The 18,370-nt window shown below is 45.9% G+C and overlaps 2 protein-coding genes across 5 annotated transcripts in view; one reads left to right on the forward strand and one right to left on the reverse strand.

Moving 5' to 3' along the window:
- Positions 1-8,900: 8,900 nt before the first annotated feature.
- On the forward strand, positions 8,901-11,849 carry gadd45gip1 (growth arrest and DNA-damage-inducible, gamma interacting protein 1). Its single transcript, XM_060901530.1, has 2 exons — positions 8,901-9,331; positions 11,500-11,849. The coding sequence occupies exons 1-2, from the start codon at positions 8,943-8,945 to the stop codon at positions 11,792-11,794; spliced, it is 684 nt and encodes a 227-aa protein (XP_060757513.1). The 5' UTR covers positions 8,901-8,942; the 3' UTR covers positions 11,795-11,849.
- Positions 11,850-16,254: 4,405 nt separating this feature from the next.
- zgc:158403 (tetratricopeptide repeat protein 39A) overlaps positions 16,255-18,370 on the reverse strand; it is a 74,597-nt gene continuing 72,481 nt past the window's right edge. For all 4 annotated transcript variants that reach the window (XM_060901528.1, XM_060901527.1, XM_060901526.1 and 1 more), the window contains exons 16-18: positions 18,112-18,226; positions 16,794-16,910; positions 16,255-16,585 (exon numbers count right to left, since the gene is read on the reverse strand). In XM_060901528.1, the coding sequence (XP_060757511.1) occupies positions 16,474-16,585; positions 16,794-16,910; positions 18,112-18,226 (344 nt within the window). In that variant the 3' untranslated portion in view covers positions 16,255-16,473. The remainder of the gene's footprint in view (positions 16,586-16,793; positions 16,911-18,111; positions 18,227-18,370) is intronic.

Below are 18,370 nucleotides of genomic sequence, written 5' to 3' on the forward strand. Positions count from 1 at the left end.
AAAATTGGGGTTATGAAATGTACTGTAAATGTTCACATTGTAGAATAATCCTATTGAGCTAAATCTACTGGAACAGTTTGTATGGGTGGGTGGAGCACAGAGGACGGCAGGACAGAGATCAGGTTCGGCAACTGGGGTTTTATTGCCACACTTTTCAGTGAACAACTTATAAATTCAAACAGACACACAACCGGCATCTGGTTCGGGGATGAGCTCCTCTGCTTTCACTCTCCCTCCTTAAGTAGGGCGCGGTCACTGGGAAGACACACACAAACACAGGTTAATTGACATCAGGTGTAGTGATTCTGCCACTTACCTTCCCTGACTCTGCCCTCCTGTCACAGATCGGTGCTTGACCACGCCCCCATTGCCACATACCCCCACCGCCCGACTCAGGCCGGGTGGCCATCCGGCCTGCAGCCGACTCCCCCCCCCCCACCTTGACGGGAGAGGAAGTCCGCCACGACCATCTGCGCCCCCGGCCTGTGGACATACCTGTCAACTTTGAGGTTTGAAAAAAAGGGATATTTCCCAGATTTTTAACTCAAAATAAGGGAAAATTTCGGAAAGTCATACCCTTCACCAAAAGTGGGTGTGTAGTTGAATGGGGGGCAATTTTCTATCTAGTATTTGTGATTTCCTGTACTCTGGTGCATGTTGGTGATAGCCAAGACCCAAACTCAATATGCTTATGGTTTATAGAGTGCATTTGTGAATAAACTATACATTTATTTTTATTTGCTTTCAGTGGTACCAGTTATTTCCCAAATTAAGGGCAAAAATACGTATCTTATGTTAAAATAAGAAAGGTCATTATATAACCAGTCAATAAATTCAATTCCATTGCAATTTATTATGGTTTTACCATAGTCATGGCCTCGGAACACTAGATAGATAGATAGATAGATAGATAGATAGATAGATAGAGTAATAAAAAGAAACTAGATGTAATAGAGAGTAATAATAAGATATTAAACCAAGAGTGATTTAAAATGGGTAAGTTTCAGATAGAAAATAAAATAGACAATGAGTGGATAAAACAGTTAATACACCAATTAGTTTACACTAGGCTATTTATGAGGTCTTAGCCAGGACATACTTAATGTAAACATGTGTAGCTTACCTTTGATTATTTGGGAGGCTTTCGTTTTCCCCATGGAAAATTTCTTTGCGAGGGAAGAGTCTGGGAACATTCCAGCCACGCACTTGTTGAAATCATCAAAGAAAGAGAGGCTAATGTTTTTCTTAGCTATTAGCATCGCCATCTTCACCTCAAACCTAATCAGTGTTGCCAGATACTGCTGACATTTTCCAGCCCAAAATATGTTCAAAACCCGCCAAAATGCACTAGAAACCGCCCAACTTGGGCGTGAAACCGCCCAATCTGGCAACACTGGACCTAATCACTTGTTCAGCCTCGCCTCCGGACGGAGTTATGTAATTACTGATGCCTGAGAGGGCGGGGACGTGAATTCATGGCCCGACTTCCTGCTGTAAACTCCTGTCAGAGGCGCGTCATGAATTCTGGACCTACCGACTTTTTTATATTGTGAAAATACGGGACTTTTATATAATGTGAAAATACGGGATATTTTCGGGAAAATAAAAAAACGGGAAGACAGTGGGAAATAAGTCAAAATATGGGATTTCCCTGGAAAAATGGGAGGGTTGACAGGTATGCCTGTGGACCACCTTGAAATTAAAGGGTTGGAGCGCCAGATACCAACGGGTGATCTGCGCGTTGGCATCTTTCATGCGGTGGAGCCACTGGAGGGGCGCGTGGTCTGAACAGAGGGTGAAAGGGCGTCCCAGCAGGTAGTAACGGAGGGCGAGGACCGCCCACTTGATTGCCAGGCACTCTTTTTCGATAGTGCTGTAGCGGCCCTCACGCACCGACAGCTTTCTACTGATGTATAAGACTGGGCGGTCCTCCCCCTCCACCTCCTGGGACAAAACAGCCCCCAGTCCTCTGTCCGACGCATTCGTCTGTAACATAAAGGGGAGAGAAAAGTCAGGGGAGTGTAAAAGTGGCCCCCCACACAGTGCGGCCTTTACCTCAGAAAAAGCCCGCTGGCATTGCTCCGTCCACTGGACCGGATCTGGTGCCCCCTTTTTAGTGAGATCAGTCAGCGGGCTGGTGATGTCCGAATAATTAGGTATAAACCTACAATAATAGCCAGCCAGCCAGCCAGCCCCAGGAACTGTCTCACCCCCTTTTTGGTCTTGGGCCTCGGGCAGGCCGCAATTGCTGTGGTCTTGTTAATTTGGGGACGCACCTGCCCATTGCCCAAGTGGAAGCCCAGATACCGTACTTCCACCCGCCCTATCGCACACTTCTTCGGGTTGGCTGTGAGACCCGCTCGCCTCAGCGACCTAAGGACAGCCCTCAGATGTTCAAGATGCCTCGGCCAGTCATTACTATGGACGATAATGTCGTTGAGGTAGGAGGCCGCATAGGTGGCGTGGGGGCGGAGGACCCTGTCCATCAGCCACTGAAACGTAGCGGGCGCCCCAAACAGCCCAAACGGAAGTGTGACGAATTGGTGTAAACCAAACGGTGTGGAAAAGGCCATTTTTTCTTGGGATAGTGGAGTCAAGGGGATCTGCCAATATCCCTTCATTAAATCCAGTGTCGAATAAAAGCGAGCAGTGCCTAGTCGATCGAGCAACTCATCAATACGAGGCATTGGGTATGCGTCGAATTTAGACACCGCGTTGACTTTTCTATAGTCCACACAGAACCGGACCGACCCGTCGGCCTTGGGTACCAAGACCACCGGGCTGCTCCAGTCACTGTGGGACTCCTCGACGATGCCCATTTCGAGCATGGCCTCGAGTTCCTCCCAAACCACCTTTTTTTTGTGTTCGGGTAGCCTGTAAGGGCGGCTACGCACTACCACCCCCGGGGGCGTCTCAATGTGGTGCTCTATGAGGTTGGTGTGGCCGGGCAGGGGCGAAAATATGTCCAAAAACTCGGTCTGCAACTGGGCAACCTCCGCGAGTTGGGTCGGGGAGAGGTAGTCTCCACAGGGGACCGGAGAGGTATGCGATGTCAATGCGCCTTTTGAACCTCCGGCCCCAGCTCCGCCTTCTCCGGAACCACCGACACCAACGCTATGGGGACCTCTTCATTCCAGAGTTTGAGTAGATTGAGGTGGTAAATCTGTAGCGCCCCACCCCTGTCCATTCGCCTTACCTCATAGTCGACGTCCCCGACTCGCCGTGTGACCTCAAAGGGTCCTTGCCACTTGGCGACTAATTTAGAGCTCGATGTGGGCAACAGTACGAGTACTTTATCTCCCGGTGCAAACTCTCTAAGGCGCGTACCCTTGTCGTACAGGCAGGCTTGCCGTTCTTGGGCCTGCCGCAAATTCTCCTGGGTTAGGTGCGTGAGGGTGTGGAGTTTTGCGCGCAGGTCAATAACGTATTGAATTTTGTTTTTACTTGGTGAAGGTCCCTCCTCCCAATTTTCTCACAGCACATCTAGAATGCCGTGCGGCTTATGCCCATATAATAATTCAAACGGGGAGAGCCCCGTGGAGGCTTGGGGGACCTCTCACACTGCAAATAACAAGGGTTCGAGCCATTTATCCCAGTTACGTGCGTCCTCACTTACGAATTTTTTAATTATGTTCTTGAGGGTGCGATTAAACCGTTCAACTAAACCGTCCGTTTGTGGGTGATACACGCTGGTGCGGATCAGCTTAATACCTAATAACCCATACAGTTCGTTCAGTGTTCGTGACATAAACGAGGTGCCTTGATGAGTCAGAATCTCTTTCAGGATTCCAACTCGGGAGATGACGCGGAAGAGTGCCTCTGCAATACTGCGTGCTGAGATATTGCGAAGAGGCACGGCTTCTGGGTATCGCGTTGCATAGTCCACCAGAACTAATATAAAGCGGTACCCTTGTGCTGACCGATCTAATGGCCTGACGAGGTCCATCCCAATTCTTTCGAACGGGGTCTCGATTAACGGTAGGGGGCGCAAAGGCGCTTTTGGAATGGCCGCAGGATTTACTAACTGGCATTCGCGGCACGCCGTACACCACCTACGGACATTGCCGTGAATCCCCGGCCAATAGAATCGGGCCATTATTCGGGCTAGTGTCTTATCCTGCCCTAGGTGTCCAGCCATGGGATTAAAGTGAGCCTCCTGGAATACCAATTCCCGGCGGCTCTTCGGAATTAAAAGCTGCGTGACTCGCTCTTTAGTTTGAGTGTCCTGCGTCACTCGATATAATCTATCCTTCATAATCACGAAGTAGGGGAAGGACGGGGTGGCGTTCGGCTGGAGCGTTTGACCATCGATTACTCTCACTTGGTCAAACGCATGCCGCAGAGTTTTGTCTCACGATTGCTCTAATGGGAAATCCGCGAGGGATTCCCCAACAGAGAGAGGAGGGGCCGGCGGCTCCTCACTCTGACGCGGAGATAACGTAGACAGCTCTGTGACAGCTGCTCCCGCCAAAGCGATACCGGGACCTACCCCTATTGAATGGCAGGACCCACTCTTCACTAAGTGTGTCATTAAATCCCGAAATCCCGGCCAATCAGTCCCCAAAATTATAGAGTGGGTAAGGCGAGAATTAACCGCCGCCTTCACTATAAATTTTTCCCCTTGGAAAAAAATGTGGACCGACACCAAAGGGTAGCTGTGAACATCCCCGTGCACACACAACACCTTCACCCCCTCTGCTCCCCCCAATGCCTCGTCTTGCACCAGGCTTTGGTGAATTGAGGTCTAATTACAACCAGAATCCACCAACGCCTGATATGTATCCCCTTGGATACTCACCGGTATGCGATACGCTCCGGCCCGATCGAGGGCGGCTCCTGGCGCATCGGGGATCCGAACCACCGTGCCCACCTCCATTACCGTGCACTGTTGTTGGAGGTGGCCCGGCTCCCCGCAGCGTCAGCAAAACGGCCCGGGCTTCCTCTCCGCACCGGTGTTCTGGGGCTCACTCACCTGATGGGGGGGGGAGAGACAGACACAGAAGGGAGAAATGGGAGGGCACCGTGAGTGCGGCGGGCCGGCACCGGTGGCGCCGACCCCCGCCTCCGCAGTGGGGGAATGGGGCGAGGGCGAGACACAGGAGGAGAGGGAGAGAGAGAAGAGGAGAGGAGAGAAGAGGCTGTCTGCTGTCCTGCCACCGGGACAGCCGCCATATGGTCCTTCGCTAGCTCAATTGCCTGATCCAGCGACACCGGCGGTGGCACTGGACCCACTCTGCAGTTCCTGCTGGCAAGTGCGCGACGAATTGCTCCAGCACCACCTGGTCGATGATCCCCTCGGCGTCGTGGTTGTCGGCCCTCAACCACCGCCAGCAGGCGTCCCGGAGTTGCTGGCCAAACGCGAACGGCTGGCCGACTTCCTCCAAGCGCAAAGCGTGGAAGCGCTGACGCTGCTGCTCAGGGGTGCGCCCCACACGCTGGAGGACGGCCCGGCGGAGGTCCGCGTAGGCCAGCCGGTGGTCTGCGGGGAGCTGTAGCGTGGCCAGCTGCGCCTCTCCCATTAGCAGGGGGAGAAGGCGTGCCGCACGCTGCTCCATCAGCCACCCCGAGGTCTCCGCGACTTGCTCGAAGAGCGTGATGAATGCCTCGGGGTCATCCTGCGGGCCCATCTTGGTTAGGGTGAGGGGGGACGGGCCTGCGGTGGGAGCGCTGGTAGACCCCGCCGACACGAGGAGGTGCCGGAACGCCTGACGATCTTCTTGCTGGGCCAGCACCAGGGCCTCAAACCGCTGTTCCTGCTCCTTTCAGAGGGTGCCTAGCACCTGGTGCTGGCTTTGCTGGGCTGTGGCGAGGGCGTGGACCAGTTCGGCGAACGGGGAGGACTCCATGGGGCTGTTCGGCTGCTGTGCTCCAGATCCCGGGTTTCGGCACCACTGTAACAGTTTGTATGGGTGGGTGGAGCACAGAGGACGGCAGGACAGAGATCAGGTTCGGCAACTGGGGTTTTGTTGCCACACTTTTCAGTGAACAACTTATAAATTCAAACAGACACACAACCGGCATCTGGTTCGGGGATGAGCTCCTCTGTTTTCGCTCTCCCTCCTTAAGTAGGGCGCGGTCACTGGGAAGACACACACAAACACAGGTTAATTGACATCAGGTGTAGTGATTCTGCCACTTACCTTCCCTGACTCCGCCCTCCTGTCACAGACCGGCGCTTGACCACGCCCCCGCTGCCACATCTACCTACCTGCTCAAAACAAACAAAAAATAAAACCAAACTTATAAACACAGCTGCAACAATAATACAAAGTTGGAGCATTTGTAATTGCTAGCACACTGAGAATTAACAGTGAGATCAAGTACAGCACACCAAAAAGAGGAGACAAAATGCCAGCAAGGTAAAAAAAAAAAGTGAAACAGAACTACATTTACCTACACAATGTTTAGAATTAAATTAATGATACAAGTAGTCGTTGACTTACGACTGCGTTTGGTTACGACTGACCGGTCGTAAACCGATCTGGTCGTAAGTCGGCATATGTTAAATGAATGTAAGTATATTGTGATGTGTAATGATATTATAATCATCTTAAAGCCTTATTTTATCAACATTTTCTTATTTCATTACCTTGGCTCATTATTTGGTTTAAGTCGAACACTGCATACTACACTGTGTACAGTACAATTCGTTTAATATGTGCAAAACAAAAAATATGAAATACAGGTGTGAAAAATAGAAACCATTTTAGTTTGAAACATACCAAAATACAAATGTAAAACATAGCAAAATACAAAATTTAGTGACCGCTGGCATCACTGGTGCTTGGCTGTGGGTTGTCTACATCATCATCAGCTGTTGCAGCGCTCGGGCTGGCGGGAGCATTTGCTCGTTTCATAAACCAGGACCTGGGGTGGAAACTGTATGACAGAGTGCACGAGAGAGACTGCGCATGTGCCTGGAGCTGGGGCGGAAACTATATAACGGAGTGCGCGAGGGCGCGCGAGAGAGACTGCGAATGTGCCTGGAGCTGGGGCGGAAACTGTATGACGGAGTGCACGAGGGAGCACGAGAGAGACTGCAATTGTGCCTGGAGCTGGGGCGGAAACTATATGACGGAGTGCGCGAGGGCGCGCGAGAGAGACTGCGAATGTGCCTGGAGCTGGGGCGGAAACTGTATGACGGAGTGCACGAGGGAGCACGAGAGAGACTGCAATTGTGCCTGGAGCTGGGGCGGAAACTGTTGTATGCGGCAAGAGGCGCTGCCGGGAGCTGGGGTGGAAACTGTCGTACGCTCAGCTAGGAAACACTTGCCAGTCATAACCAGACGGTCGTAAAGTCGATCGGTCGTAAGTCGACGACTACCTGTATTACAATGGAACCACCTCACAAATTCAGAGGAATCACTGCATCTGGTAGGAGTTAGGAGTGCAGTATAACAGGACACCACACACACACACACTGGTGTCACCTCATAGCAAGAAGGTTCTGGGTTCGAGCCCAGTGGCTGGCGGTGGCCTTTCCGTGTGGAGTTTGCATGTTCTCCCCGTGTCTGTGTGAGTTTCCTCCAGGTGCTCCAGTTTCCCCCACAGTCCAAAGACATGCGGTTAGGTTAATATGGGACGGCCTTGGGCTGAGGTGCCCTTGAGCGAGGCACCTAACTCCCAACTGCTCTCCGGGTGCTGTTAGCATGAGTGCCCACTGCTCTGGGTATGTGTGTGTGCTCATTGCTCACGTGTGTGTGCATGTGTGTGTTCACTGCTTCAGATGGGTTAAATGCAGAAAGGAATTTCACAAGTGTGTGATGAATAAAGTTGTGCTTTTATACACATATCTAACTTATTCATCTGTCTGTTGTTTTGATTTACTAAATTTGAAACCCTACCCCCCCTCTACCAAGAACACATTTATTGAGTTATGTTTCACAGATTTTATTATTATTATTATTATGGGACGGCACGGTGGTGTAGTGGTTAGCGCTGTCACCTCACAGCAAGAAGGTCTGGGTTCGAGCCCCGTGGCCGGCGAGGGCCTTTCTGTGTGGAGTTTGCATGTTCTCCCCGTGTCCGCGTGGGTTTCCTCCGGGTGCTCCGGTTTCCCCCACAGTCCAAAGACATGCAGGTTAGGTTAACTGGTGACTCTAAATTGACCGTAGGTGTGAATGGTTGTCTGTGTCTATGTGTCAGCCCTGTGATGACCTGGCGACTTGTCCAGGGTGTACCCCGCCTTTCGCCCGTAGTCAGCTGGGATAGGCTCCAGCTTGCCTGCGACCCTGTAGAACAGGATAAAGCAGCTAGAGATAATGAGATGAGATTATTATTATCTCTGCGATAGGTGGCACGGTGGTGTAGTGGTTAGCGCTGTTGCCTCACAGCAAGAAGGTCCAGGTTCGAGCCCCGTAGCCAGTGAGGGCCTTTCTGTGCGGAGTTTGCATGTTCTCCCCGTGTCTGCGTGGGTTTCCTCCGGGTGCTCCGGTTTCCCCCACAGTCCAAAGACATGCAGGTTAGGTTAACTGGTGACTCTAAATTGACCGTAGGTGTGAATGTGAGTGTGAAGGGTTGTCTGTGTCAGCCCTGTGATACTTTCGCCTTTTACGCCTTTCGCCTGTAGTCAGCTGGGATAGGCTCCAGCTTGCCTGCGACCCTGTAGAACAGGATAAAGCGGCTAGAGATAATGAGATGAGATTTTATTTATATATATATATATATACTCCAACAACTTTCCCTCACTGTGCCTCCTTTATAACTGTAACATCTTTCGATTTCCTAAACCTTTTTTTTTGCTAACCATTGTTTCATGTCATGAACGGGGCTCTTAGATGGTGCAAGCATTAGCAGACTCCAGCCGACAGAGGGCGCTCTACATCTCTCACCGCATACTACCATACTAAATAGTACAGCCTAAAAAGTATATCACCATCTACACACAGCACACTATTGTGTCACGTGATCCGCTCGTATCCCGTTGAAGGACGCAATCAAACATGGCGGCCTCCTTACTGAGCAGGAGGGGAGTCGCGCTATTAGGCTTTTCTCGTTCAAACTCTTTTATCTCCGTTGTTTCTGGGAATAATATCGTACAGTTGATAGCTGGTTATAACCCGAAACCTCTCAGGCTGAATTTAAAGGAGCCTTACATCCCGGATAGGAACAGTGAGAAGACCCCGGAGTGGCAGAAGACTGAGAAATATGAGCGCAAGCTTTTTGCACGTTATGGTTTCGCATCCGGTGTGGATCCAGTGAAACTGTGGCCCACTGCCGCCCAGCTGGAGGAGTTAATCCAGGAAGAGAAGCAGTGGCACCCGCCGCTCGAAGAAATGCTGAAAAACATCGCGGCGAGGGAGAAAGAGCGAGCGGATAAACAGCTGGCGAGGTACTTTAGCTGCTTAGCTCACTGCGGTAGAAATGAAGGCGCGCGTGTATACGGGGATTTACGGTTACATGGCCACTTGACGTGTCCTCTGTGGTGGTCTTGGTTAATTAATTCATTAACGTCAGTGTAAATTATGTGGCAGTGCAAGGTTGTTGTACACAGATGAATACGTGAAACCTGAAGTCCGACCTTTATTTAACACCCAGGCCACATTAAGCGATATATTTAATGTTAGTGTTTAATAGTTTGGCATGTTGATACCTACACACTCCGCCTGTTCTTTAAACCACGTGACCTGGGCATTACAGGCGGAGATTAGTGGTGCAGTTTGTACATTTTAAAGGGCTTTCAAGGCCCATAGTAATCATCTGATTTCAAACGCCTTATGAAAACTGTTTTTTTTCTAATATCGTCATGCAGTGGGTCTTGCTAGATTTATTTATTTTTTTCCTCTTCAGGCTTTTGTTTACATTTTTCTGGCCCAGAAATGAGCTTCTAGAGAGAACGGAGCTGAAGGCTACTGATGAAGCAGACATACACTATGAGGGGACTTCAGAAAGTGCTCGCCTCACCCAGAAAATATCGCAGGAGAAAGATTCATCTCATCTCATTATCTCTAGCCGCTTTATCCTTCTACAGGGTCGCAGGCAAGCTGGAGCCTATCCCAGCTGACTACGGGCGAAAGGCGGGGTACACCCTGGACAAGTCGCCAGGTCATCACAGGGCTGACACATAGACACAGACAACCATTCACACTCACACCTACGGTCAATTTAGAGTCACCAGTTAACCTAACCTGCATGTCTTTGGACTGTGGGGGAAACCGGAGCACCCGGAGGAAACCCACGCGGACACGGGGAGAACATGCAAACTCCGCACAGAAAGGCCCTCGCCGGCCGCGGGGCTCGAACCCAGGACCTTCTTGCTGTGAGGCGACAGTGCTAACCACTACACCACCGTGCCGCCAGGAGAAAGATTGTCCTTGCATTATTTTCCAACATGTTCTCCTTTAACTTCAATGCACTTGGTCCACTGATGTTCCAGCTTGGCTATCCCTTCGTGGAAGGGGGTCACATCTTGAGACTTCAGCTCCTTCTCAACAGCATGGATTACTTCATCACTCTGAAAATGGTGGGATTTCAGTTTGGGAAACAGACAAGTAAGACGGTGATAAGGTTTTATAGTATGCAGTTATGCCTTAAAATGGGACGTAATGCCCCTCGTTTCTGGGTGAGGCCGAGAACTTTTTGAAGTACTCTTGTGCATGTCAAATGATGTAACCACAACTCACCAAGTTGGGTGAGTAAGGTGCATGGGGCAACAGTTCAAAGCCACATTTGGCTGCCACTGCCACCTGTGCTGTATGGATGGGCGATTTGTCCTGGAGCAGCAGCTTGAAGCTTCATCTTTTTTTTTTTATCGCGTCTTTTATTTGAGTTGTGATAAGGTTTTATAGTATGCAGTTATGCCTCAAAATAGGAGGTAATGCCCCTCATTTCTGGGTGAGGCCAAAAACTTTTTGAAGTACTCTTGGGCATGTCAAATGATGTATACTAGTTATACTTTCAGCATGTTGGGTGTGATCACACTGGAAAACTAAAGATAATGAAATCACCCAAAGAAACTGGTTATCAGTTTGGAAAAATTTATTTATTTATTTTTTAGATAATTGCCTGGCCCTCAATAAAGGATCAGTTGAGGGTCCCAAAATTTTTCAGCAGGGTTACTTTTTTTTTTTTATAAACATGTCTATACTTGATGAATTATAGAATCCTTGCTGGTTGCTTTTTCAATAGGTACTCCCGGTCATATGGCAGATTTTAAAATTTTATATGGGCACTGGGGTTGAATTTAACATACCACAAAATTACATTCACATTCAAAACAGCACCATCCTTCATAGCTGTTTAAAAAGAAGCATTACAATAGAGCGCAGATTACGATCCTGCAGAGTAGGTTCAAGGCTGTTCAGTTGTTTTGACTGCTATGTAAGAAATGAAACATAAGACAGACTGATAAACGTGGACACTATGACTTTTTTTCTGGAAAAGCCACACAAACATACATGCACCTCCCTGAAACATGCTGCACTGTGCCTACCAAGGTCTTTTTGTGCTTTCTGATGCACTTTGGGTCTCATTGAACATTTTTTTTTTCCCTGCTTACAGAGAGAAGCTGATTGCTGAAAACATGGCTAAAATGCCCAAGATGATAGCAGACTGGAGGAAGGAGAAGCAGGAGGCAAAGAGAAAGCAGAAGGAGGAAAAAGCCAAAAGGGAGCGGCTGCTGGCTGAGGCTCGGGAGCGTTTTGGTTATGCGCTGGACCCACGCAGTTCCAAGTTCCAGGAGATGCTTGCAGAGATCGAAAAGGAGGAAAAGAAGAAGAGGAAGCTCCTGAAACGTCGAAAGAGAGAAGAGGAACAGGGGCTGACGACTCCTGCACCAGCTGCTGAATCCTCATAGAGACTCTGCCTGAGGGAATACAAACTGTGTGTGTATATATATGTGTGTATATATATATATATATATATATATATATATATATATATATATATATATATATATAAAAAATGTGTATAATTGAAATAGTCAATTATGTTAACACTTGTATGGTAGAAACCATTTATTCACAAAACATACATATGTGCAAAATGATTCACAGGACGGTCTCAACCTGTTCACCATCGTGTTCAACACACAAAAGCCAGCGAGCAGCAGTACCATTTAATTGGTCACCCATGGCATACGTCTATCTGCAGGAGAAAAATAATCCATTAATGTTAACGTAATTTTGACTAACCATATGACATTGTAGTGATGTGTTTGACCATCGTAATGCATTTTGGAAAACATCATGTCTTCTTTCATATTTAAAAAAAAAAAAAAAAACTAACAAAAAAACCCTTAATTAAAATGTAAAGCCTGATTCTTATTTGCAGTCAGTTGCATTTATACTCTTTAGTGTTTGAGATTACCCCACTGAAATACAGTACATTTGATGTAATGTACAGGGAAAGCTATGGGCTAATGGTTAGAGAAGCAGCTTTGGGAGCAAAAGGTTGCCAGTTTGAGTCCCTGGGTCAGCAGGAATGACTGAAGTGCCCTTGGGCAAGGCATCTAACCCCCAAGTGCTCCCCAGGCTGCTCTGGGTATGTTGTACGTCACCCTGGATAAGGGTGTCTACTAAATACCTGTAATGTAATGTTCTGGATTAAATTGTGCTGTCTGGGTTTTTACAGCTGACCAAATTGCATGCAGCACTGTAGGCCTGGCTTCTCTCTCTCTCGTTTACTTCTCATTAATACTTTCTACAACCTTCTCATGCTGTAATGCTTTTCCTCAAATTAATTCTTTCATTTTCTCTTCTTTCTTTCTCTTTGCCAGTTCCTTTCAATTTTTAAAAAAAATTGTTCCTCTTACTCATGATCTGACTGTCTGTCTTGTCTTATTTCCCCTGTCTTCAATCCTATTGTCTGTCTTTCCTTGTTTGTTTTAATTATTTTTTCTTTCTCTGATCCCTCAATCCCTGGGTATTTTTACTTCAGGAACTGCAAATTATATTCATTTCAACTTGAATTATTCATTCATACAGTCAATTATACACAATTTTTATATTTATATAATTTTATGTATAATTATACAAATCATACATTGTCATACGTTTAGTTATAGTCATATTGAATTCATTTCAGCTACATTTATGCAGTTGTGAAAAAAGTACATCCCATGGAAACTGTAGACTTTTCATAACATTTAAACAAGCAAACATTTCATTCTTTGATATAGTGCCTACAGAAAAAAGGCGACATACTCCAACAAATGACACGTAAAACTGACAGTCATTTTCATAACTAATAAAAAGTAAATACACTTACATTTATCACACATTCAAGTTCTTAAAACTGGCAGCACGGTGGTGTAGTGGTTAGCACGGTCACCTCACAGCAAGAAGGTTCTGGGTTTGAGCCCAGTGGCTGATGGGGGGCCTTTCTGTGCCTGTGTGGGTTTCCTCTGGGTGCACTGGTTTCGTCTAAAGACATAGGGGTTAGGTTAGCTGGTGGTTCTAAATTGACCATGTGTGTGTGAGAATGGTTGGTTGTCTCTGTGTTTCAGCCCTGTGATGACCTGGCAACTTGTCCAGGGTGTACTCTGCCTCTCGGCCATAGTCAGCTGGGATTGGCTCCAGCTCGCCTGCGACACTGCACAGGATAAACAGTTACAGATAATAGATGGAAATTCTTAAAATTAGAATCAGATGTTCCAGGTTAGGTGCCTCCTGCAGGTGGAACCCATCTTATTTAAACACTGGCCCTGCAGATAACTCTTGCAACTGTTGGTTTGAAAGTGCATACATGTACAATCAGAAAGAGATTGGACAAATTTGACCTGCATGGGAGGCATGCCAGGAAAAAGCATTTGCTCTCCAAAAGGAACATGAAAGCAAGACTATAGTTTGCCAATGAACATACAGGCAAAGACCAGGCCTTTTTGAATAATGTACTTGGAACAGATGACCCAAAGGTTGAGTTGTTTGGCCACAATAAGAGTACACATGTGGCACAGACCAGAGATGGCTTTTCAGGAGAACCACCTCATGCTATCTGTGATGTATAGTGGTAGAAGTCTTATAGTTTGGGGTTGTGTCGCTGCCTCAGGGACTGGGAACCTTGAATTCATTGATTCAAGTAGGAATTCTGAATCATATCAAAGAGTGCTTGAAGATAACGTGATGCTATCTGTTCAAAAGTTGAACTGGAAGTGGACCTTTCAACAAGATAATGATCTTAAGCACACTAGCACAAGGAAAGGTTAAAAAAAAAAAAGAAATAGGTTATGGAACAGCTGAGTCAAAGCCCAGGCTTGAACCTCAATGAAATGTGGGGAGATTTGAACAGGGCAGTATATGAAAGAAAACTCTCAAGCAGCTTGCAACTGAAGGAATTTTGCATGGAAGAGTGGTCAAAAAATTTCAGCAAGCTGATTTCAGAAACGTGGGCAGCACGGTGGTGTAGTGGTTAGCACTGTCGCCTCACAGCAAGAAGGTCCGGGTTCGAGCCCCGTGGCCAGCGAGGGCCTTTCTGTGTGGAGTTTGCATGTTTTCCCCGTGGGTTTCCTCCGGGTGCTCCGGTTTCCCCCACAGTCCAAAGACATGCAGGTTAGGTTAACTGGTGACTCTAAATTGACCGTAGGTGTGAATGTGAGTGTGAATGGTTGTCTGTGTCCATGTGTCAGCCCTGTGATGACCTGGTGACTTCTCCAGGGTGTACCCTGCCTTTCGCCTGTAGTCAGCTGGGATAGGCTCCAGCTTGCCTGCAACCCTGTAGAACAGGATAAAGCAGCTACAGATAATGAGATGAGATGATTTCAGAAACAGTTATGCAAAACGCCTACAGGAAGTTATTTCTGTTAAAGGGGGCAATACTAACTCCTGAAGCCAAGGGTGTGTGTACTTTCTCCAGAGAAGAATCTTACATCTGTTGATCTTTTTGTTGAATAAATGACTGAAGGAACTAATTTTCCCTTGTTCATTACCTTTATCTGTAGGCACTATACAAAAGGGTGAAATGTTTGCTTGTTTAAATATACAGAGAAGTCTACAATTTTCATGGGATGTACTTATTCTCTTACCTGACTGTATGATTCAACTAGTGTCCCAACAACTGAAATACACTAGCCTTTACATCTTGACTTTTATAACCGCTGTTAACATTTAAAAAGACAATAACTAATCGCCCATAAAAACAAGAGACATACAAATGACCAATGGAAGTCCAGATCTAATTTATAGAACTGCCTTCAGGTATGATTTACTAACTACCCCAAATTGTAGGCTTTATTTTTAATCAATACCATATTAAAGAAAAAGTTTAGATTTATGAGATGACAAAATACCAAATGTGTGAATTCTTCCCTCAGTAGCATGAGTGTTCTCATACTCCATAAGCAGAATATTGTGTACATGGCATAAGCAGATGTTGGTGCAGTGTTTGACTGACATACAAGCATACAAACAACCAAGTGCACAGCCACAAACACCGTTTCATCAGTTATAAAAGGTCTGTCAAATATTTCTTGAATAAGATCAAGTTTTTCTTAAATGAATGGAAGTCAAAATGTGTTACTGATGGAAAGCATTACAGCGATCATGCATAAAACAGACTCATACAGATTAAATTAATATCGGGGGTTCATTGATAATAGGTGGCTATTTTCAGTTCATGCAAGTCAGTACTGGAATTAATTACAAATTCAAAATTAAGCAACTTGTACGTGAACTTGGTATTTAAATAAAATTCAGATTTTCAATGATTTTTAGGACCAAAAATGTATATTAATTTTTGGCAACCGATATCAAAAGTAACTCTTGGTACTGGACTTAATATTTATTTTCTGCAGCTTATGCAGGTTTCAAGAAGTGGCAAAACTTTGGAGCAACACTGTCAGTTTTACAAAAATATCCTTTCAGCTTAAGCTCTGATAAGACGCACCTTAGAAATGAGTCTTGGCTTTCACACAAATCCATTTTAAAAGCAATTAGCAGTGTAAATTTGGCCCTCAAACCACATTTAGTCCTTCCTGGAATATATTGATCATCGTTAAGTGGGAAATTTAGCTCCTCGTCAAGAGGAGTCATACACTATATTAAGTTGTGAGCCTTCAGTTAATATTTGTTGAAATTAGAGGATTGTACATGGTGCTTTTCTAACTGAGAAATAAATGCTTCATCTCACTGCCTAGAGAAAAACACCACCTTGCAATGTTTTCAGAGTGTACCAAAGATGGCATACCTAATCATCTTCAACAAATGAAAAAGCCTGAGAATTATATCCTTCCTAAAAGTGCTGCTGTAGCGCAAGGTAGATTTATTATTATATAATACTCATGTGGAAATGTTTGGAAATCTCACTCACAAGTAAACTGTATTACTTAGAACGAAGCTATTTATCTTAAAATACACATCTCATGTAAATTGGCTATGAATGCAGTGTTTTAAGTGTCCAAGATGTCCACAAGGCTAAGTTCAGTCCTTCATATTTAACCTTCCACTGGACAGCATTAGGGAGTGAGGACGACAACATCTCTTTGGTATCGTAGTTCACTGGAACAGTCAGTCCCCAACATGGCACTTCAACTGGTAATAGTTACAGGGCTGTGATCTCGTCCTGGTCACTCGTGTCAGCCTTCAGTTTGGACAGAGCTGCGTGGATCCTGAACTGAGTGCGGGACTCCATTGAGTATTCTTTGTAGTTATTCCTGAGAGGGAAGGAAGAAATTGAAAGTAAAGGAGTTTTCTTTAAGAAACGTCTAGGCTTGGTAAGGACATGCAACCAGTGCATCATTTAACATTGTTTTGCATTTAGAATTTACTGTATTGAATTAACAGCAGTGGAATCCAAAGTAGTAGTAGTAGTAATAATAATAATAATCTAAAGTGTTCAGCTTCATCCTGGCCTCTACTCACTTGGCTTTCTGCAGGAGTCTGATGGCTTGATCTCTCCTTCCTGTATCAGCGTAGAGCAGAGCCAGCTCCAGCAGAGTGTTAGGAATCAGGTAGTGGTCATACTTCACTTTCTTCTCACTGTACTTCATAAATGCATACATTATTAATCCCCCTTTTAACATTCCACCACATTCCACCATACTTCAATAGGTACAGCTACATTCATGTTGCCCTGAAAAAACACCATGTCATTTTTCAAAAGGACCACTGGATTGGACAAGGATTTGTGACTGGACACTTATTACACTTATGTGTGGCATAAATGAAGCTCTGTTTTGACTGAAGTGCATTGATGACTGCCACATTATTTATTGAAATGCAGTAATGTGGTTACTCTGTGTATTCACTATCCACTTCAATAATTCATGCATTTATCTAATCAATCATCCAGCAGTGTAATGCATAAAATCATGGCAGCCTCATTTAAAATGTTCACAGAAAATACATTTTCCCCCAAATGCTGAATCTCAGTGGCCTTGTGCCATATTCATCAGTGTCAGATGGGTTGCATTTCAAAAACTGCTCATCTCCTATGATTTTCACAAAAGTCTGTAACAGTTAACACAGAATAGTGTGAAAAGTTTACTTATAAATAAATAAATAAATAAATAAATCCACCCCTCCCATATAGTGAGAGGCAGTTCTGAGAATGCAATGCTTTGGTGATGAGAGCTCAGAAGAAAATGGTCAGACTGAACTGAGCCAACAGGAAGGTTCCAGTAATTCAACCGCCATCAGTCTTTACAACCGTGGTGAGCAGAAGAGCATAAGGCTAGAACAGCAGACGACCACATCAGTTTCCACTCTTGTCAGCCAAAAACAGGCATCTGAGGCTCACCAAACTTGGACAGTTTTGACTGAGGAGTTGATTAATTTAGGCAATAATTTTCATATGTTCTACATCAGGCGCCAGCAGCCATGCTACAGCAAAGGCACTGACAATTTTCCCCTCATGTCCCTTCACCTGTGTCGACATGATGTGCTTTGCGCTGCTGCCACATGATTGGCTGATTGGATAATTGAATGAATGTGCAGGTGTTCCTAATAAAGTGACGGTGATTACACAGTAAATCCCATACTGATAAGCTGGGGTCAAAAACTGTCTAGAAATGGAAACTTCTCTTACATTATGCCACCTTCTTTCTCATCTCAAGAGGTTTTCTGCAGCACTGTGCCAATTCAGGGCAAGGCTCGAGTCTAAATTTTGCACTACATGTACGAACACTACTGTTGACTGGCCATGTGTGTATGTGGACTGTAAATGGAAAGTAGCACTGGCCTGCTGTAAACTTTGTTAAAACAATCTTCAGCAGCGTGCAGTCGGGTCTGGTTCTTCAGACATAGTCCCTTCAACAGCAAAATCAGGCAGCTGTCATCCACGGTGTACTCATTCTCTTCAGGACACAGACATCACATTTACTTAACACATCTGATCCATTACTTCCTGTTTGATATTGTACGTTTTCATACTTAATGCCAGGGTCTGTGAAAAGTGGGTTGTTCCCTCCCCCGTTTACTCGCACTTAAGAGAAAACACT

This window comes from Neoarius graeffei, chromosome 20 (genome assembly GCF_027579695.1).
Source record: "Neoarius graeffei isolate fNeoGra1 chromosome 20, fNeoGra1.pri, whole genome shotgun sequence".
In the NCBI taxonomy this organism is placed as follows: domain Eukaryota; kingdom Metazoa; phylum Chordata; class Actinopteri; order Siluriformes; family Ariidae; genus Neoarius; species Neoarius graeffei.

What these genes read in the sequence shown, in the direction of transcription:
- gadd45gip1 (XM_060901530.1), top strand. Translation starts at nt 8,943, where the DNA reads ATGGCGGCCTCCTTACTGAGCAGGAGGGGAGTCGCGCTATTAGGCTTT. An exon ending in GCGGATAAACAGCTGGCGAG is followed by an intron (nt 9,332 to 11,499) that starts GTACTTTAGCTG and finishes CCCTGCTTACAG; the next exon opens with AGAGAAGCTGATTGCTGAAA.